This window comes from Bacillus rossius, chromosome 11 (assembly GCF_032445375.1).
Source record: "Bacillus rossius redtenbacheri isolate Brsri chromosome 11, Brsri_v3, whole genome shotgun sequence".
Classification (NCBI taxonomy): Eukaryota; Metazoa; Arthropoda; class Insecta; order Phasmatodea; family Bacillidae; genus Bacillus; species Bacillus rossius.
The window spans coordinates 53,661,619-53,684,667 of record NC_086338.1 but is presented as its reverse complement, the minus strand read 5'-3'; the positions used below and the strand labels follow the sequence as shown (position 1 = coordinate 53,684,667).

Genomic DNA, 23,049 nt, shown 5'->3' with positions numbered 1-23,049 from the left:
GCCGTGCTCAGCTCGTGAGAGAGGGCGAGTTGACATAACAAATTGAAGTTTTTGTTTTGACCGCTGACTCGGCACGCGTTCCCAAGATATTTTTCTCTCTCTCTCTCTCTCTCTCTCTCTCTCTCTCTCTCTCTCTCTCTCTCTCTCCCCCTCCTACACCCCTTCCTCCCCCTCTTCCTCCTCCCCCCCCCTCTCATCATCCGATTCCATTCCTTCTTCATTTTCCACAACGTAGCTTGGCTGAGTCATCAGACGTGGAACAAGTACGTGCGCGTTTGAAAATCCCCCCCCCCCCCAAAAAAAAAAAATATCACGTCGCTTACCTGTCACGTGTCGATAACCACTCTTGTTTTCTTAAAGATGTAAACCACGTATGCAATTGGCTGAGGTGTTTTACTTTTCAAACGCACGTTGTCTGCCATTAAACTATATATATATACATATATACACATATACATACACATATACATACATACATACATACATACATACATGGGCGTCGCAACCGGGGGGGGGGGGGGACGTCCCCCCAATAATAAAAGTCTTCAATTTCGTCCCCTCCAATAATATATATAGTTTCGTAGTTATATTAAAAATATGATTTCTGGTATACAACCCATATGTTGCGCATGGTGCATTTAGTCCAATCGTGGTAATGTGAACACTGTGTTTTTACAAATTTGTTCTCTGAAAATATTTTTTATAAAAAATAAATTATATATTGCAACTGACTATAATTAGAATATTTAGGAAAGAAAAATGCCTAAAAACCACCTTTTTGCACCTTCAAACCCCAAATTTTCCCGGGGGTGAACCCCGGACCCCCCGCTTTTTTCCCAGGGGATGGATATTCCTCAACAACTAAATCAATTGCAATCCCCCCCAAAAATATATCCTTGTGACGCCCATGTATATATATATATATATATATATATATATATATATATATATACATACACACACACAATCTCTGCCGTTGGAACCAGATTGGTGCACTACGGAACCGTCAACCCGCCGTCAGGACGATTATCTGTATTATATTAAAAAAACATATATGTGGGTGCGTGTACTTATGTAAGCTTGTTAGAAGTTATACTTACTTGGCGCATAATTAAAAAAAACTTTAATAAGGCATGCAAATAATCAAAGTAGTAAAGTGATACAAATACGATCGGTAAAGTATGAATTAAATCAAATTATAAATTTTTTTAAATAGATACCTACTCAGTATTCAATATTAATATGAACACACGTATTAAATTATTTAATTTAGTAAATTAATCGAGAATTTTTTTTAAACTAAGAATGAAAATAAATAAATATGCTGAATGTTTATTTGTATGTAGTCTGTCATTCTATTCTATGACAATTTCGTTGCATGGTGCGCGCTTAACGTATAATTACACTCTCATCATTTTTTCCATAACGCGCCTGAGGAAGTATTCCTCAAAAAAAAAAAAATGCTCATTGGTGAATTTTAAAATTACCAACGAGCCAATCGCCCCTTCTCCTTTTTGTGATGTTTTATTATTGATATTTCGACAGTTTCGTAGACTTTGAGGTTTCTGTGGTCAATTTTGAGAGTTATTACAAATTTACATTCGTGCTTTAGCCGGGACTCGAACCCGCAACCGCTCGCACTTTTCCGACTACGAGACAGCGGGTGGGATGTGTATCATATATATATATATATATATATACACACACACACAACTGTATCTATATTTCACAAGTTTCTTAAATTGTCACAGTTGAACAATTTATCAGCTTATATTTTAAATGCGGGAAAATTAACAAAACATAAAAGACGTGATTTATAAAGGAAAAATTCGTACCTGGACAGGTCCCCATTATAGCTTAAAATAAAATGATTGATGTTTGGTGTGTGTGTGTGTGTGTGTGTTTTGGGGGGGGGGGGTTGCGGTAATTAAGGCTCAGGTATCACTAGAGACTGGAAAAATTCGCGATTTCAATGACCTATAGGATAGACTCCACGATCCTCTATGTACTGGGATAAATTGCACCTGCTCATTGGATACTAACTCGCGTTACTTGGGATGCTTGTGATTTGATACTTTTTCATTGGCTTAGAGTCCTTCAGATAAACGGTGGTCCAATCACTGACTCAGCATAAAGGTGTACGAGTTTGGAGTCTAGCCTACCGCGAAATGAATCCGCGAATTTTTCCCGGTCTCTAGGTATCACTAAAGCTGTCAGCCACTGCTGCTGCGTTTAGAACGAGCGCATGGGCGTCGCAAGGATATATATATTTTTTTTGGGGGGGGGGGGGGACGACGACTTGAATTGATTTAGTTGTTGAGGAATATCCATCCCCTGGAAAAAAAAAAGCGGGTGGTCCGGGGGTCCTCCCCCGGGAAAATTTGGGGTTTCAAGGTGCATAAAGGTGGTTTTTGGGCATTTTTCTTTCCTAAATATTCTAATTATAGTGGATTGCAATATCTAATTTATTTTTTATAAAAAGTATTTTCAGAGAACAAATTTGTAAAAACACAGTGCTCACATTACCACGATTGGACTAAATGCACCATGCGCAACATATGGGTTATATCACAGAAATCATATTTTTAATATAACTACGAAACTAAATATATTATTGGAGGGGACGAAATTGAAGACTTTTATTATTGGGGGGACGTGTCTCCCCCCGTCCCCCCCGGTTGCGACGCCCATGACGAGCGAATACCTCGAGTCTTGAGTCCCGTGCAGAGAGATGAGAAAGTTCTCCGAGCACGGATGTCTGCGCGTATCTCGCCGCGCGGTCAGCAGAGAAGTAACAAGTGCGAGAAAGAGAGAGAGAGAGAGAGAGAGAGAGAGAGAGAGAGAGAGGAAGAGAGAGGTAGATTGGTCTCGGAAGCCCACGCAACGAACCTCATTTCCTGCGCGGCTGGAAATAAACCCACAGGAGTGGCGAAGGGGCGATCCGACACGAACCGACCGCTGAGTTACGAGAGAATACATTTCGTGTCAAGGTATCTCGCAAAAAAAACACTGTACCTTTTTTCTTATCGGTTATGGCGAATTGCGGGCGTGCAGAAAGTACACTGTAATTTATTTTTATGTCCAAGTGCCCACCCTTGCTTAGTAAATATTTTCTACTCTGTCCAACTCTTCTTCCGGAATCATCCTTCTGTTTCCTGTAATCAACCTGCTTATCAATAATGCATGAAATTTTGCATCCCGCATGTAAGTGCCCAGGGTTTTCCCTGTGTCTATGCAGGTTTTACCTGGGCCCAACTTATCTAGTTTATAATCTAGAATAGTCAGTGAGGGGAGTTTGTCATGGCGCCAATTGCTGCCATGGCTGGCCAATCCCCTCCTAGCACATGATGCATGCGACCCTCTCCCTGCATGGCTTAAACCCTGCACGATTAGAGCGTATAGGCTTCGGCCTGAGATGCACTTAGAGTCTATCCCTAACCCAGACCCCTCCCAAATACACTTAGTTTTAATTTAGGTTTGGAAAATAAAATTAGCAGTATATTGTGAAAGCTACCATCTGGCGGACGGGTCAGAAACTACGTCAGAAATCTGGGTCTCAGTTTCGGCAGTTACAGCAGTTGTCACGGGAGCCACCGGTCTGCGCTCGTCTCGTCCACGGGAAGCCTTCATTTCACAGGCGAGAGAGCCAAACCCGAAGTTCCCCGAAGTTCATGCTGGCTTTTTTTTTTTTCAGTATCTTTTTAATGTGGCTATCCTAACCAAATCAACCGTCCACAATGTTTTAAAGTATTTATAATGTAGCTAACCTAACCTAATTGGCCATTAGTATCCTTTTATCAACACATTTACAATGAACAAAGAAAAAAAACCCGAAGATGCACGATCGGTAGGGGCAGGAAATTTTCGCGAAAAAAATCTGAACGCCTACTAGACTGCAACAAGGTATCCCCACATTAGCGGTTTCTTCCTCGTGATTGGCGGCCGTCTGGCGAGAGAAGTCGTTGCCTTGTTTGCACGAGGCCACTAAGGACGAGTTTGCTTCCACACTGAATCAGTGTGATTGGTTGTTGTACCTAACAATCGACATGCACCTCAAAGTAACTCACCCAATCACGAAACACAGACGATGCTACAGTGTTTTAACTTCCGGCTTCTCTCGGGATCTTTTCGCGAAATTTTCATGGCCCTAACGATCTCGTCTGTGAAAAGAAGGCTTCCCCTCGTCCACGGCGAGACTTACGCCACCCGGACGGAAAAACCCCAGACGGAAAAAATAACCCCGCGATGGAAAAATTCTAGAGTAAAAATACTGTTAGGGCTTGCTTGATAAGATAGGAGAGACGCGACGCCTAATCGCCGAGAGGAGTGATCTCTGTGCCGGCGACTGCCTTGTCTGCGCCTCGTCTGAGCTCCGTGCACAGAGCGCGTATCGCGGGTTCGAATAGGACCTCGGGTCGCCTCTGCAACTGAGACTGCTTTAGAGCACAGATATGGTACTATTTTATTTAAAGGGGTTTTAAAACTGTTCAGATATACTTAATATTCTCTTAAGAAATTATTTTTTTTGTAGAATTTTTACCCCTATACTATTTAATTTTCTTGACATCAAAATTGTCCGTTGCCTATACATTTTATAACCAGTTTTTTCGCACACCGAACTGATATCTCGCAATGTTCAGTTTTTTTTTTGTGTAGGTAAATACGTACTGACCAGAGTTAGTAAGCATATACTTAATTATACGTTTTTTTTTAATCATCTGTTTGTTTGTACCTGATGACGGAAACATTTATGTCAGTTCCAGAAACGTCGCATCTGTGCTCATTGGAAATCTTCTGTGTTCGTCAGTGCTATCATTGTTGTGTTGTCCACAGTACTTGTTTATCTCCATCGCTGTGTTTATGTGTTTGCTGCACTGTCCAGGTTTGTTGTCTGCCTGCATTTAATCTGTCTCGTCGTTGTTAGCTCACTGTGTTCGTCTGTGTTGTTATACTATTTTTTTCCATGACTGAGTTCCTTCTACGGAATTCTTGTGCTTTATGATATTTATGTGTTGAAAAATTTTTTGTCCGTGCTTTCGTCGCTGTGTTGTCCATAATACTTGTTCAGTTTCATCATGGTTCCGTTTGTCCGACATCAGCCGATTCAGTTTTGTTTTCTGTGAATTTTTTAACTTCGTGTTTTTAATTTTTTTTTTTTTTAATTTTTCCATGACAAACAGTGCAAAACTGCAATTGCGTTTGTCCAAAAACGGTATTAAATATACTTAATTATTTTCAGAACAATCCAAGTAAACAGTTTGGATTAAAATACTGACTTACTAAATAATATTTACAATGCAATCGACAACCTACTGACAAAATAATACGAATCATTGATGATCGTGCAAAATTTTTCAAAGTTAACGCAACTTCTGGATGCGTTTTCTCCTGCGCGATTCAGCATTTGTCACATTCCTCTAGAGACATCTATTTGTGAGTTCTGTACTACAGTGAGCATTATTTCTTTTCATAAGTAATTTTAAATGTAAATACAAGTTGTTTATAGTATTAAAAACAATTTTAATCATACCCAATAAATCGATTATTATTTGCCTTTTTTTAATGTTGACCCCATCTTGCGCTAATTGCAGCATACAAACAAGATTTTGACTATAGTTTGGGTTATTATGACTAATAAAAACATAGCCTATGGCAAGAAAAAAATGTTCGGAAATATAAAAAAAAATGTTTTTTGAACCCTACTTGACCTGATGAACTCACTTTGAAATTTTTACACCCCCCCTTTTTTTTCCATTCCCCTTTTTTATCCCAATACATTAACAACTCTCCGACCGATTTAACTTATATACGAACATGAAAATTCTAATGGCCCTATATGCATACCTGCAAAATTTTATGAAGATGCAATCAACGGTGCGAAAGTTATCGTCGAAAAAGTCACATACATGCATACAAATATACAAACATACATACATTCGCTCAAGTTGATTTGGAGACCTCGTTTCACTCGTGCGATAAACTGTCAGTCATATTTTAAACATTTTAAGTAGGCTACCTACCTAAGCTTAAGTAGATACACGTAGTAGTTGCAGAACCGACTTTTCGGTTAAAACTCCAATGCTAATGGCTACTAAATACGTGATGTAAATACAATTATATAATTTTTATATAATAAGTTTTCTCACTTTACTAAAGTGTTTGTATGGGCTAAAATATAACATTGTCTTGTAACTTGATGAGCTTCAGTTCTCTAATACATTTAGTTCTTCCCGAAATGTAAATTACCGAGATGCACTTGCTCGGAGTTCGGAACGCACTCTGCAAGAGTTGGAACGAGCCTGGCTCTGGTTCGGAACACACTCAGCAAGAGTTGGAACGAGCCTGGCTCTGGTTCGGAACGCACTCAGCAAGAGTTGAAACGAGCCTGGCTCTAGTTCGGAACGCACTCTGCAAGATTTGGAACGAGCCTGGCTCTGGTTCGGAACGCACGCAGCAAGAGTTGAAACGAGCCTGGCTCTGGTTCGGAACGCACTCTGCAAGATTTGGAACGAGCCTGGCTCTGGTTCGGAACGCACGCAGCAAGAGTTGAAACGAGCCTGGCTCTGGTTCGGAACGCACTCAGCAAGATTTGGAACGAGCCTGGCTCTGGTTCGGAACGCACGCAGCAAGAGTTGAAACGAGCCTGGCTCTGGTTCGGAACGCACTCTGCAAGATTTGGAACGAGCCTGGCTCTGGTTCGGAACGCACGCAGCAAGAGTTGAAACGAGCCTGGCTCTGGTTCGGAACGCACTCTGCAAGATTTGGAACGAGCCTGGCTCTGGTTCGGAACGCACGCAGCAAGAGTTGAAACGAGCCTGGCTCTGGTTCGGAACGCACTCAGCAAGATTTGGAACGAGCCTGGCTCTGGTTCGGAACGCACGCAGCAAGAGTTGAAACGAGCCTGGCTCTAGTTCGGAACGCACTCTGCAAGATTTGGAACGAGCCTGGCTCTGGTTCGGAACGCACGCAGCAAGAGTTGAAACGAGCCTGGCTCTGGTTCGGAACGCATTCTGCAAGATTTGGAACGAGCCTGGCTCTGGTTCGGAACGCACTCTGCAAGATTTGGAACGAGCCTGGCTCTGGTTCGGAACGCATTCTGCAAGATTTGGAACGAGCCTGGCTCTGGTTCGGAACGCACTCTGCAAGATTTGGAACGAGCCTGGCTCTGGTTCGGAACGCACGCAGCAAGAGTTGAAACGAGCCTGGCTCTGGTTCGGAACGCATTCTGCAAGATTTGGAACGAGCCTGGCTCTGGTTCGGAACGCACGCAGCAAGAGTTGAAACGAGCCTGGCTCTGGTTCGGAACGCACTCAGCAAGAGTTGGAACGAGCCTGGCTCTGGTTAGGAAAGTACCCTGCTTTCCCGTTTTGTGTATGATTAGCTGTAGCCGAGTATGGTAGTTAAATTATAATCCTCTTATAGCCGCTATCGAGTATGGTTGTGCTTTTTTTTTTTTAAAAGTTATACTTATTTAGGTGCGATATAGAAAAAATGATTTAGAGTGTATTTTTACGATGAGCGCGCTCACCATACAACGAAATTGTCACATGAAGATGGTGGACCCCACCTTTATGAACATAAACCCATGTACCTATATTCACTTTCATAAAAATTAAGGGATATGCCAAATATATTGGTGTGTCAAATGCTACTTTATGATAGTGAAACTACCCTGAAATATAAGAACATATTTGGTAAACTAAAATAGTCATAATAAAGAGTAATTTAAAGTTAAAAAAACTTAGGATTTTGATATAAAAACAGTTTTCCTCACAAATTTCTGTCAGGTTTCGTAGTGCATTGGTTAAGTACGCGGTTAATTAGAGATAATACACTGGGTTCAAAACTCGACCATATAATTTTTTTTTTACCTTTTAAATTACAGATTACTGGATCATACAAATTTTACTTTATGCTTGTATTTATATATATTAATATATTGTTTGTTTATCGTATTGCTGTAATATTATTTCGTACACATGTTTATATAAATATAGAATTCTGAGTACTTATTTAATTATTTTTTTGTTGCAGTCAATTTAAAAATAGTTCAGTGTCTTCCAATAAATTATTAGTATATCTTCTAGCGCGCGTACATAAGTACACACTCGTTAATTTTAAATTATTTTTAGGTTGGTGTGTGGTTAGTGCGGCATTAAGTATGATTTCTCTCTCTCTCTCTCTCTCTCTCTCTCTCTCGAGTACCATCTGATATTTGATAATAAATCTGCGTGTTGTGACGAAGAGTCGCTGGTAGATGACATAAGGGCATGTTTATATAAATATTGAATTCCGAGTACTTATTTAATTAATTTTTATTACTGTAAATCTCAAAATAGTTCCTGCATCTTAAACAAAAAAAAAGTATAACTTCTAACGCGCGTACATAAGTACACACACGTTTATTGACGTGATAACGTCTTATAAATCGATGAACACCGGCTGCACGCATGAAAAATTGTCACGTTCTGCCTGAGCCGAGCGAGCAATACCCGGCCAACCACCGTGCGAGAAAATCTTCTATAATATCAAACAGGATAAGGCGGGCATTTAACTAATTTTTCGTGATTATATTTAAACAAATTAATTTAATTAAATTTTGCAAAACCAGTAAATAATATTTGAAAATTAAAAAAGTATGCAATTTTTTCATCATTGTTTTCTTATGATGTTATCACGTAAAATTATCGTCCGTAGACCGACTTTAAAGACAAACCCCCCCCCCCCCCCCCCTTTTAATTTTTTAGTTGGTGCGTGGTTAGTGCGGCATTAATTATAATTTTTTCTCTCTCTCTCTCTCTCTCTCGACGAGGATGATAAGTAGAGACCGGAATAATTCGCAGATTCATTTCACGTTATGATAGAATCCAAACAACTGTACCTTTAAATTGCTTCTCCGCTTGGCTCACAGTTTATCTGAAGGACTTTGAGCCAATGAAAAAAAAAACCTTCAACCAAAAAAAAGGTATCGAATCGCAAGCGTCCCAGTTGACAGGTGACACGAGTCGGTAACCAATGAGCAGGTGGACATTTGCCCGAGTGTGTAGGGGATGGTGGAGTCTATCCCGGAGGTCGTCCAAAGCGCGAATATTTCCCGATCTCTACTGATAAGGAACGTGGAGTCGCTGGCAGTCGGCGAGAGGGCACGGTCACGGCCGCCGTGGCGGGGGTCAAGTGCCGCTATCTGCTGCCCGCGGCCTCGCGGCCATTGATTGGCCAGTCTCGCGGCCAGCGGCCAGTGTGTGCGGGCTCCTGGCGCCATGACCGGCGGCTTCAGCGCGGCAGGTAATGGCGGCTGTGCACTCGCGACTCCATCGTCGCGCGGGGGTTCGTAGTTGTACGCCTGCTCGACATCCTTGAAACGTCCTCACTGAATGAGGTCCTTGATAATGCCCGTCTACGACATGACCAGGGACCGGAAAAAATTCGCGGTTTCGATGGCCTTCAGGATAGACTGCACATTCTCCTGTACACTCGGGCAAACAACGCAAGTTCATTGGCTGCCGACTTGTAAGACGTCTCATCTGGTTCGTCTGTGATTCGATCCTTCTGTGGTCGAGGGTTTATAATTGGTTTAGATTCGTCCAGATGAACAGTAAGCCAATAGCAAAATCATCTAAGAGGTATATGTATTTGAATTTTAACCTATCGCCAAATAAATCCGCGAATTTTTCCGGTCTGTAATCATACGTTGTAAAGATTGACATGTGCATGGGCGTAGATAAGGTTAACCCTCCCCCTCCCCCACCCGAATCCGCCAAAAAATCCCGCATGAGCTTGGAAAATCTTAACCGCTTAACTGTTGATCGGGAGTGATAAACGTAATCCCGCCCCCCCCCCCCCCTCTTTTCCTTTTTCCTCTCTGGGAATAAATACTCAGTTTTCAGTATTATTATAAACACGTGTATAAAATTAAATAATTAATTTAGTAAAATATTCGAAAAGAATTTTATTGAAAATGAAAATCAGTATTAATGCTAAATATTTATTCTAATTTATTCATTTTAATTATTAAATAATAAATTAATAATTTATAATGCTAATAAATTATAAATACGGGAACAAAACTCACTTATATAAATACACTTGAAAAAGCTCAATATTCACAATAAATAATTTTTAAATTATATGGAGCAGTATAAATATAAATCACTAAAGTATATGATCTAAAAGCATATATATCATTTAAATTAATATGCAGTATTTTTTCATCCTGTGAAAAATTTCGTTTCAAGGTGCGTGCGCATCGAAAAAATTTCTCTCATATTTTTTTCTCTAACGCGCCCAAACAAGTATAATAACAATAACTTCTAAAACTTAATATTTAATATTATAGACCCTGCTGTGGCAATAATTGGAAATATTATCTGAACGTAATGCGTAACATGTGATTTGGATCGGCAGTGGTGTTGCCTAGCAACTGGGTAAAAACATAGATTTAAAAAAAAAGGGGGGGGGGGGGTGTCTGTAAAGTCGGTGTACGGACGATAATTATACGTGATAACGTCATAAGAAAAAATTGATGAAAAATTGCATACTTAACAATTTTCAAATATTATTTACAGTTTTCGCAAATTTAATTTGATTAGTTTGTTTAAATATAATCACGAACAATTAGTTAAAGAGCCCGCCTTAACCTGTTTGATATTATAGAAGATTTTCTCGCACGGTGGTTGGCCGTTTCTTGTACGCTCGGCTCAGGCGGAACGTTACTATTTTTCGTGCGTGCAGCCGGCGTTCATCGATTTATAAGACGTTATCACGTAAAAAAAAAATTGGAAATCTTGCTGCCAGATTCGCGGGAGTTTTGCTCTCCATTGTTAGGGACCTGAAAAATTCGCGGTTTCGATGGCCTTCAGGATAGACTGCACATTCCCCTGTGCACTTGGGAAAATGACGCAAGTTCATTGGCTGCTGACTTATAGGTCGTCTCATCTGGTTTGTCAGTGATTCGATCCTTCTTTGGTTGAGAGTTCTTAGTTGGTTGAGATTCGTCCAGATGAACAGTAAGCCAATAGCTAGAGACCTGAAAAATTCGCGGGTTCATTTCGTGTTATGCTAAAATTCAAATAATTATATCTTAGTGCTGCTTCTGTCATTGGTTCACTGTTAATCTGGAGGACTGAGGGCCAATTAGATACCCTCACTCATAGAATTGTCGAATCACAGGCCACCCAGTCGAGACGACTCACAAGTCAACAGCCAATGAACAGTTGGCATTTGCCCGAGTGTGTAGAGGATATTGGAGCCTATCCTGGAGATCATTGAACCCGCGAATTTTTCAGGTCTCTACCAATAGCAAAATCATCTAAAAGGAATTTGTATTTGAATTTTAACCTATCACCAAATAAATCCGCGAACATTTTCCCGGTCTCTACCCATTGTTGGACACTGGTGACGGCTCTGGACACTGCGAGGTCTCGAACCTGCCGCAGTGGCAGCAGAAGTGGTACAGCAGTGCCGTGCGAGGGGTCATTGGAAGTTGTTTGCGCTTCGCTGTTCGCGGTCAGCCCTGGCTTTGAATATATATATACTGTATAGAAGTCGCCAGCCCAGGTTAAAATTTCTAATACGGTTTTGAGGTAGTTGGTTGATTCACCGCCGCAATCGCCACCATCTCTAGGGCATCGACTTGTGGTGGTCCCTAGCGGACAAGTGTCGAACTCTTCAAACCAACCCCTTCCCCCTCCCGTTGAACGTCCTCGAGCTGCAGTGAATGATGTGTGGGTTGGTGCGGGGAATGACAGCGGGCGACAGTGCTGCGCTCTAACGTGTAAATAACAACTAAGACGATACAGGGCGTTGTACGGCAGCGCACTGCAGCGGTGAAGTTCCCAAGCTGCTCATCATACGCTTCTGAAAAACGTAGAGTAAATCCTATCCACTCGCGACTTCTATACAGTATGTATATTCAAAGGCCCTGGTGTCGCACTATGCCGCGCGGCCGGCTGAGCGAGATAAGCTATCGCGAGGCGCGCGTCACCTCAAGTCTCGTCGGCGGCGGCGGCGATAAAGGCCGCGTGACCCCGCGACATTCTCTCGTCGTCTGTCGTCTTCTTCACGCCACGTCGGAATAAACGCTTATGTCTAAGGACCTGAAAAATTCGCGGTTTCGATGGCCTTCAGGATAGACTGCACATTCCCTTGTGCACTTGGGCAAATAACGCAAGTTCATTGGCTGCTGACTTGTAAGTCGTCTCATCTGGCTTGTCAGTGATTCGAGCCTTCTTTGGTTGGGAGTTTATAATTGGTTGAGATTCGTCCAGATGAACAGTAAGCCAATAGCAAATCATCTAAAAGATATGTGTATTATAATTTTAACCTATCGCCAAATATATCCGCGAATTTTTCCGGTCTCTACTTATGTCCAGGACAATGTTTTTTTTTTCGCAAAAAAAATTCTGAAACATTGTTAGTCTGCAATAAAGTATGCTTGCGCCAGCGGTTTCTTCCTTGTGATTGGGTGCCGTCTGCAAGAGTAACAATTGGATTAGACCTACAGTGATGGACTCCCGTGATCCCCTACGCACTCGGGCAAATTTACGCCTGCTCATTGGCTACTGACTCGTGACACCTGTTAACTGGGATACTTCTTTTGTTGAGGGTTTTACAATTGGCTCAAAGAGTCCTTAAGATGAACTCTTGCCCAATCACTGAAGTTGCAAAGAGGCAAACAAACGTGTTTGGATTCTTACCTATCGCAAAATGAATCAGCGAATTTTTCAGGTCTCCATTGATCGAACTATTCAGGACGCATTTGGTTATACACTGACTCGTGTACCAACGGTAACCATGTACCTGGAAGACACTTAAACCAATCACGAGACACAGACGATGCTACAGTGTTTGGACTCTCAGCTAGTCTCGAAATATTTTCGCGAAAAATGCATGTACCCACTTATTTCTCATTGGTAGAGACCTGTAAAATTCGCGGATTCATTTCGCGATAGGATAGAGTCCAAATACTTTTGACATTATTTTGCTTCAGTGATTGGGCCACAGTTTATCTGAAGGACTCTGGGCCAATGAAAAATCTTTAACAGAAGAATTAGCGAATCACGATCATTCCAGTCAACAGGTGTTACGAGTCGGTAACCTATCAGCAGATGTAATTTGCACGAGTGCATAGAGGATCATGGAGTCTACCCTTTAGGGATTTGAAATCGCGAATTTTACGGGTCTTTACTCATTGGTTACAAGCCAAAGAATGGAAATAAAAAAAGGTAATGTAGTGGGTGTGTGCAATTTTTTGGTGTAAATAATTGAAGACAAAATGAGAACGGTTCCCCGCCTCCCTTTCCCATCTGGAGAGCATTGAATATTTTTAGTTATAACTAGCTGACCCGGCGAACTTCGTACCGCCTTAGCGTCGCAATGATGCACTACTTTATTTTGTATAGCTGACCTATCTTAGGTATCTTAGGTGGCGGTACAAATGGCGTGAATTTAACTTGGCCGCTGGCGCAACACAATCCAGGGGCTTCATTTTTAAATTTCAATGCCTTGCAATGTGGACACACAATATTCATTAGTCCAATAGCAACAATTTGCTCTGAACTGTAATCAATTGCCACATTATAAATGAATGCAGCTCTGTGGGGATTAAACACAACATTCCTATCTTGATATCGATTCCGTTCAAGTTCATTTCGCGCTTCGCGTTGCTCATCACTTTGATTTGCTCGTATATTTCTTTGACTTGCCGTATTTCGAGTTCTGCGGCCTAAGCTTGTACGTCTGGTTGGTGGCATTGTTAAAAACGAAAATCCAACTGAAAATAAAAAGCTCTCATACATTTTCTGTATAACCATGTATACCAAATTATAGTATTGTGTAGTCACCAAAAAGTTCTAAAAATCAATATGAAGTTGTGAACTTACCATGATTAACAAACACTTATTAGCAAACAAAAATCTTCTTAGTCTTTAAAACAATTATATGTCAAACGACATAAATTTACATTAAAAAAGTTCAAAAATGAAAATTCAACTGTAAATTAAAGAAAACGGTTGTATTCTTCTTTATAAGCAAGTATATCACACAAAAACAAACATAGAAAATGTTTACATAATGTATTGATTTGTTTTTCTATTTTTAAACTGCAACACAGTAATAACGAATTATGGCATGACAATGGCCTAGGCAGAATGTACACAGCCAGAATAGCCTGCGCCAGCAGCTCTGTACCGAATGTACCGGTACAATATGTAGTAAAACGTTAATGTTGATAAATATTTCCTAAACGATACAGTTTCTTTACATCCTCTTTGAAGATATTTGCAGCAAACATTCTGTCAATTCTATGTCAAACGTCATAAGGTTACTTTAAAAATATTTATATTGTACAAAGTGTTGGGTTAGTTTGGAAATAATTTTATATATGGTGGTTCAGTATTCTTAAATTTTCTAATTTTCCGTTAAATTTTTTCTTTCATAAGAACCTTCTCGTGACAATAACAAACACAACAAAAAAAGAATTAGTGAAATCGGTTCAGTCATTTACGCGTGATGGTGTGACCAAGGGAAATAGGAATTCATTATTCTTAAATTTTCTAATTTTCCGCACAATTTTCTTAATTTTTTCTTTCATAAGAACCTTCTCCTGACCATAGCAAACACAACTAAAAAAAAATTAGTGAAATCGGTCCAGCCGTTCACGCGTGATGCCGTGACCAAGGAAAACGGGTTTCATTTTTATATATATAGATAGATAGATAGATTAAGTTTAACGCTGATTTCTTGTTGATGTGTTATCACAATTTTTGTTTTAGACAATGCTCACTTCACGACGACAATTTTATAGTATTATTCTCTAGCGGGTTTTCTTTCAAGAATGGCTGGATGAAGGCTAATGCTATAAGTATATAAACTTCTAGAATTAGCCCTTCATTCAGCTGCAATTTGTTCTGCTGTCCACGTGCTAACCAGTTGACTTCAACTTCAGAACTGACACCCACTCCTCCATAGCCTTCCACGCACCTATTGATCAGAAAGTTCTTTGAAAAATCGAAGACCAGTGACCCGATTCTGTTGCTTGCCCTAGTTGCTGTCCCGTTTACTCTACCCCCCCTCCCCCCCCCCCCTGTAATCGCCCTTAATTGTGATTGACTTTTACTATAGATCGTATCATCCTTAGATTGCAATATGCATTTTAATGGACAATTACTCTCTCTTACCAGCAGTGCACAGTACATATCTACTATTAGCGCTGTACTTGTCTCGATATGCAATGTTGCCAGATACACGCAAAGAGCACATACGTTTAATACACAACTTTGTAATTTAAGAAAAAAATGTACAATGTATTAAAAGTATACATTTTTAAGAGTATAAGTTTGAATGAAATTTTTGGAAAGACATTTTTCTGTTGTATTTCATCAAGAGCATAATCTGATAATATTCATTTCTCACATCTAAGGAAACGTAACTAAAGTTGTAATATTGGTTTCAACCATTTTTGTCGTCGGTTTTTTAATAACTTTTAATTTTAAAAAAAAATTAGCTCTGTTTGACCATATGAATTAATTAAAGGAATGTCTTGTTATTACTAACGACCGACTGCTAGAAATAGTTTTTTTTTCTGTAAAATAATAATTGATGTTTAGAATTGATTTTGTTTTCTTTCATAATGTACCTATTGAACTGTAATAATTATCAAAATACACTAATTTGTGGTCTTAAAAAAATAAGCAAATAGGTAAAATTAAAAATATCCTAAAACTTATCAGAATTATTAGAGACCCGTGAATTTCGCGGATTCAATTACCTCCAGGATAGACTCCAATATCCTCTACACACTCGGGCAAATGCCAACTGTTCATTGGCTGTTGACTTGTGAGTCGTCTCGACTGGGTGGCCTGTGATTCGACATTTCTATGAGTGAGAGTCTCTAATTGGCCCTCAGTTATTTGAATTTTATCATAACACGAAATGAATCCGTGAAATTCACGGGTCTCTAGAATTACTAGAGACCGAAAAAATTCGCGGTTTCATTTCTAGATAGGCTAGAATCCAAGTGCGTGTAACTTATTGCCGCTTCAGTGATTGGAACACAGTTTGCCTGAAAGGACTGTGAGCCAATAAATGACCCTCAACGTAACAAGTATCGTATCACAAGAATCCAAGTTAGCAGGTGTCACGAGTCAGTAGCCAATGAGCAGATGTAATTTTCCCGCGTACATAGTGGATCGTGGAGTCTATCATAGAGGTCATCGAAACCACGAATTTTTTTCCAGTCCCTAGCTAATTACCATACGGGATAGAGAATTAGAAGTGTTAACAGAAGCGAGGTCGTGTTCCGTTACTGACACGAAGGCGTGAGAGCGCACGTCCGCTTGTGACGTCGTTCCGTTAACCTCTGGCGCTCGTGTTTTGGAAAGAGTTATAGCGAGGTTCGACTTTCCCCCCCTTTAGCGTCCCATTCGCCGGAAGCAACATGGCGACCGGCGCGGCGTTCGATTGTGCCAAGGTCAGAATACTCTTCCTCCGGAGCAGAGGACAGCAGTTTGGAGGGCAGATAGTCCCCACGTGTTTAGAAGTGAGTGCACTAACCTACGTGTTTGGGAAGTTTCTGCCTTTGCCTGTTTGTCTATACGAAATATTTTTTTTTTTTTTAAATTGTCTGTAAAGTCGGTTTACGGACGATAGTTTAACGTGACAACGTCATAACAAAACATTGATGAAATGATTGCATACTTTTATGAATAAAATTGAATAATTTTTATTGAATTATCACTATTTTGTATGGATACAAAGAAGGAGTGAAATGAAATCTACAATTTAATTGATAAATTTACTTTCATTTGCTCTTATTAATTCAAAAGTGTTTATTACTTTAACGAAGAGATTATTTTAACTCTTTTATATATGTTTGCTATTTAACTTCTTCCAATCTGTGTTATTCTGTTAAGGATAGGACGATGATAGGAAAAGTAGGAAACGAATGGGAGTGTTTCAATTTTAATGTGCCTCGAAAAAGTCAAATCGATGGTTGTTCCAATCGAGTGGAAGAGAGATAGATGCGGCGCAAGCGCACAATGAGCGTAACGGGACACATCGTAACGGGACACGTAACGGGACATTTTTCGTGCGTGCAGCCGGCGTTCATCGATTTATTAGACGTTGTCACTTCAAAAAAAAAAACTGTTCATGGTATTGAATTGAAATTCAAACAAGCTTAAGAATATTAATCCCAGAATATTTTTTTGTCTTTATTTATTGCGATATATCGAACGGTACAAATGCATGATGATAGTTAAATTCCATAATTTTAATATCAAGCATCATTGGTTCTATTATCATTATAAATAAAAAAAAATTCTTCAGTGTTGAAATTTTGGGAGTAAGTAGGTGAATGATCAGATAATACGTTCTCGAGTTAGTATGAATCCACTAAATTGTCTGTACTTGCTCTTGTATGCGAAACAAAAATGTATTTTTTTAAAGCTTTTAGTGCGGAAGATTGCGAGCGAACAAGTACACAAGTGTAGAAGTACGCAAGTATACTAGTGCTCAACTATGATACTATAGTGCACGCGTTACTCACTTCTGCTACCACCTGTGTCTTAGGCAAATAATTTGATAGCTAAAGTATGACGCATGCATGAATTCGCTTTGCATGGCTCGTTACGCTCCAGTGACGTCATCACCTCGACCACCCTGCCGACTGTAAAGAAGTTTCACTTCAAAAATGTTTTGTCACTGCCGCAAAATATTTTGCTACTTTTTATGCCGAATATTTTGTGGTGATTATTTTATAGCTACCACGAAACATTATTAACAGTCACAAAAATATGTTATTACTATCATAAATTTTTTTTTCTGTAGCCACAAAATATTTTTGGTTTGACTACTGTTTCTTCGGTGTATCATTCCACGTGAAAACTCACTGCATAGTTTGAATACTCTATCTTTGAACCAAATGCTACTAAGGGATTTTGCTGTTCACTTGTTGTCTTGTGAAAAAATTAACTGTTCGTTTAAAAAAATAACTAAGAAGAATAAAAAATCTCTTTATGGTGCAAACGGAGGCCATCTGCCGCCCCCCTTTTTTTGGGGGGGGGGGAGATCCACTTACAAATCTCACTGTTTTAATTTTGATTTGGCATTCCTGTTAGGTAATATTAGTTTGATGTTCGATAAACCGTCAGAATCGATAATTCGTAGGGATTGAAAAATATCGCGGTTTCAGTGACCTCTGTGATATACTCTACGATCCTCTACGTACTCTGGCAAATTACACCTGCTCATTGGCTACGACTCGTGATACCTGTTAACTGGGATGCTTGCGATTCGATTACTTATTTTTGTCGAGGTTTTTTTTTTATTGGCTCAGAGCCCGTCATGTTATTCGTGGTTCAATCACTCTACCTGCTTGAAGGTGAACGAATTTGGATTCTAGCCCTATCGCGAAATTATTTTTCCGTAAGTGTTTATGTGCGATAGTTAATTCTATGATTTGTGTGTGTGTATTTAATAAGCTATGAATAGGGACTGGAAATATTCGTGGTTTCGATTACCTCTAGGATAGACTCCACGATCCACTATGTACGCGGGAAAATTATACCTGCTCATTGGCTACTGACTCGTGACACCTGCTAACTGGGATGCTTGTGATTCGATACTTGTTACGTTGAGGGTCATTCATCGGCTCACAGTCCTTCAGGCAAACTGTGTTCCAATCACTGAAGCGGCAATAAGTTACACGCACTTGGATTCTAGCCTATCGTGAAATGAAACCGCGAATTTTTCCGGTCTCTAGCTATGAAGCTGGTAAGGTACTGGCACAGGTAATAACTAGAGACCGGAAAAATTCGCGGATTCATTTCACGATATGATAGAATCCAAACAACTGTACCTTTATATTGCTTCTCTGATTGGCTCACAGTTTATCTGAAGGACTTTGACCCAGTGAAAAACCTTCAACCAAAAAAGTATCGAATCGCAAGCGTCCCAGTTGACAGGTGACACGAGTCAGTAGCCAATGAGCAGGTGGCATTTTCCGGAGTGTGTAGGGTGTTTTGGAGTCTATCCTAGAGGTCATCCAAAGCGCGAATTTTTCCAGTCTCTAGTAATAACATAATATTATATGGAGCAAAACTGTTAGGAACTTGTTTTATTGTTTGTGTGAAATTGTTTACTACTTTTTTAAATAAAGTGAATAGATTTCTGATAAGTTTTAAGGCCTTGCAATCATATCCGGACATGTATCGCCGTGCACTACTGTGTCGATGTTTGAAATTGAAACAATGCCACCCACCTAACCAGCCCACCGACCTACTGAATGGATTGGGTGCAAGTAACTCGGCACGGCCTGTGGTCCCGAACCTGCGTGATCTCTCTACTAACTGCCCGATGCAGACGTCACGCCAGGCCGCGCGCGCGGGGGGAGGCGTAGCCGTCACTGTCTCGCGACTCGCGACTCGCGGACGTGCGCAGGTCGTGACGAGGCGCGCACAGCAGCGCTAAGTGGCGAGCGACGGAAGCAGCGCCTTCAGCTTCAAGGTCGCCCTTGCCCCCCGCCCCGCTTCTTTCTTGTGTAGAGTTGCGGCCCGCAATCAGTATTTAAAATATACCCTTAACGTACAATGACTAGAGACCGGAAAAATTCGCGAATTCATTTCGCGATAGGCTAAAATACAAATAGTTATACCTCAGTGCTGCCTCTGCTATTGGCTCACAACTCACCTGGGTGACTCTGGGCCAATGAGAAACGCCCGACCACAGCTTTATCGAATCACAGGCTGCTACGTTGGGACGTCTCAAAATACAGCAGCCAATGAGTGGGTGACATTTGACCGAGTGTACGTAGAACTATGGAGTTCATCCTACAGGTCATTGAACCCGCGAATTTTTCCGGTCCCTAACAATGACATTTTGCAGAGAATTTTCGGAAATGTCGGATATGTATGCATATTTTCAGGGGGGGAAAAGTAATACCCAATTTTTAGTAACATTCAAGGTCAATTTTTTAAAGTTTATGAAAAAAAGGGCTACATACAACAAAAAGGCGACATACGAATAAAAATTATAACTTCATAATTTAATGATTGATATTGAATGCTGGTACATATAATTTAAAAAAAATATATGTTGTGAATATTAGTGATACAAATTGTGTTTCTAAACTTTTTTCAAGTTTATTTTAAAGTGTATTTATATAAGTGATGTTATGTTCTTGTATGTATAATTTATTTGCATGTTAAATTATTACATTACTATTTAATAAATACAATTATAAATTATGATAAATCGGCACATATATTGATTTTAATTTTTGATACAGATTTATCTTTTTTGTTTTAGTGAATTAAATAATTAATTTTATACGCATTTTTATATTAATATTTAATACTGAGTATGCATTTTAAATTATTAATTCGATTGAATTAATACTTTACTAACCTTATATATAATATCACTCCAGACAATTTTATTATTTATTTATATTAATTATTTGCATCCAAAATTTAATTAGTTTTTTTATAACGCCAAGTAATTTTAACTTCTAACGCGCGTACGTAAGTACACGCGCCCATTTTTTTATGGTTATAATTTTTTTGTACATTCGCTATTGTTAGTTTGCACGGTCTATGTCAGAGAAAACCCAAATAACAGACAAAGTAGGATGAATACACAAACACACACCAATGATTTATGCACAACATAATGATTTAAATCAATATTTCCCATTGCAAGAATCATACAAATGAGGTAATTTTCATTTAATTAACTTAAAAAAATAGGGATGTCATACATCACTTGGAAGTAGGGACCGGAAAAATTCGCGGTTTTGATGGCCTTCAGGATAGACTGCACATTCCCCTGTACACTCGGGCAAACAACGCAAGTTCATTGGCTGCTGACTTGTTAGTTGTCTCAGCTGGTTCGTCTGTGATTCGATCCTTCTGTGGTTGAGAGTTTATAATTGGTTGAGATTCGTCCAGATGAACAGTAAGCCAATAGCAAAATCATCTTAAAGTTATATGTATTTGAATTCTAGCCTATCGCCGAATGAATTCGCGAATTTTTTTCCGGTCTGTACTTGGAAGCCTGTTGAATGAGCTACAGAAAGGTATATTCACCATAAGCTACGGGCAGGTATTTTTCGCGGTAAAGAGTGACCGCTCATTAGACTGCAACGAGGCATGACCGCGCCAGCTGTTTCCTACTTGTGATTGTCTTCGAGACACGCCATTGCTTTGTTTGACGCTGGCCGTTCAGGACGCGTTTGCTCCCACGCCAGGGATATAGTTACGCCCGGAATTAACGCGCCTTAGTTTTCCCCCGTGCACCACATCCATCACGGGTGTGGCCTATCGGGAGAATCAGCGCCGCAAATCACGCGCTCAGCGGAGACTCGTCAAGCGCGACCTTGAGACGCGACCTAGGCGACTCGTCCTGATCCAGCGCCGGGATGAAAGAAATTATGTGGTTTACCGGCTTTTCCTTGTTTTCGTCGGCGCCGGCCGCTCGGCGCAACAGCGGCACATGTCGCTCCTTTCACGCCCAGATCGTGCGGTGTCTTCTCGTCGTGCAACTAATGGATAGAGACCCGAAAAATTCGCGGGTTAATTTCGTGATTTGCTAAAATTCAAATAATTACACCTTAGTGCTGCTTTTGTCATTGGTTCACTGTTAATCTGGAGGACTGAGGGCCAATTAGAGACCGTCACTCATGGAAGTGTCGAATCACAGGCCACCCAGACGAGGCGACTCACAAGTCAGCAGCCAATGAACAGTTGGCATTTGCCCGAGTGTGTAGAGGATATTGGAGTCTATCCTGGAGGTTATTGAACCCGCGAATTTTCCGGGTCCTACTAATGGATTTGAGCGGTAACTAGCCACGGCCCCCACAAGGGTGGGGGCTGGGTGGACCCCTGGATCCAGGGCCCAAATTAATTTTATTTTTATCTCAGTGTGTGAAATAAATACACATACTAGCTGTGGTTATTTTAAAGTAAAATAATTTTATAAATAAAGCTTAGTTTGGACTTATAAAATATTAACCGTAATTATACCCTGTATTTTCAGGTTAAAACGTCATTCTAAAACGATTGTAGGTAAGAAATAACCATGCAATTATAATGTAGCACGTGACTGTAAAATTTGGGAAGGGGGGGGGGGGGAGAGGAGTTTCCGATCCTGGTTCCAGGGCCCGTAATCGAATGTGGGGTCCATGACGGTAACCATAACATTATACTCACTGTAAAAATTTTGGTACTTTTTACAATGAAAATTATTTTGCCAAAGTTATCACTTGTATAATTGCAGTGCAGAGATTTGTAAAAATGCAAATGGTGCAAAGCTCTCCCGTGCAATTTTACAAGTGATATCGTTGGCAACTTGAGTTTCCGAGGTTTTTTCCTTTGTAAAAGTACAATAAACCATTTACAATGTGGCGTAGAAATGATGATGAAGGTGCAATGCTAGTCATATGATTGAGTGCTTTCAAGAATCTGTATCAAATGTTTCATGCCTAAAAAAAATCCTTCTGTTAAACACGCATTTAGCCATTTCCACTCTCCTAGAAACACCGATTTAAAAAAGAAATCAGGAAAGAGATTTTTGTATTCAGCCCTCGCGTATTCTTGAAAGCTTTTACGCGTCCAGACACATGTCGAGTATCTCGAACAGTCTTAAAATCGTATGGTGGTGTATGTAAGCTGTCTGTGCACACCGTGTGTAGGCGGAGGTAAGGATTGTCCATGCGCATCGCCCGTACGCCAGCCGCCCTACAAGCAGGGACGACTAGCGGGCTGCCTACCTCCCAGGCGCGAGGCGCGAGCCACCACCACACCGCGTAGCGCCTTTCCACCGCATGTCGGCACTCGAGGGAGTCCACCTTCCTATAATACCAAACACCTTATCTTTAGAGGCACTGGAAAATCGTAAAAACGTTATAGGCGCGAATAAAAGCGACAAAATGGTTTATCGGCGAATAAACGCTACAATCCCGTTTTTAGAATTTCAAGTAATATTAAAATTTCCAGTAAATTTTAGGTTTACCTAATATTTTTAAATAAACCATTTCTTATTATTAACGGCCTG

General features: G+C 40.2%; 1 protein-coding gene across 7 annotated transcripts in view; it reads left to right on the top strand.

The window, feature by feature from the left end:
* The window catches only part of LOC134537000 (6-phosphofructo-2-kinase/fructose-2,6-bisphosphatase 1), a 172,912-nt gene that overhangs the window by 34,077 nt on the left and 115,786 nt on the right, over nt 1-23,049 (top strand). Inside the window, exon 1 of one of the 7 annotated variants that reach the window (XM_063377152.1) lies at nt 9,205-9,285. The exons of 5 other annotated variants lie outside the window; for them this stretch is intronic. In XM_063377152.1, coding sequence (XP_063233222.1) covers nt 9,261-9,285 — 25 coding nt within the window. In that variant the 5' untranslated portion in view covers nt 9,205-9,260. Of the gene's footprint in view, nt 1-9,204; nt 9,286-23,049 lie in introns of those variants that run through there. One more of the 7 variants, XM_063377149.1, reaches the window with a different exon arrangement.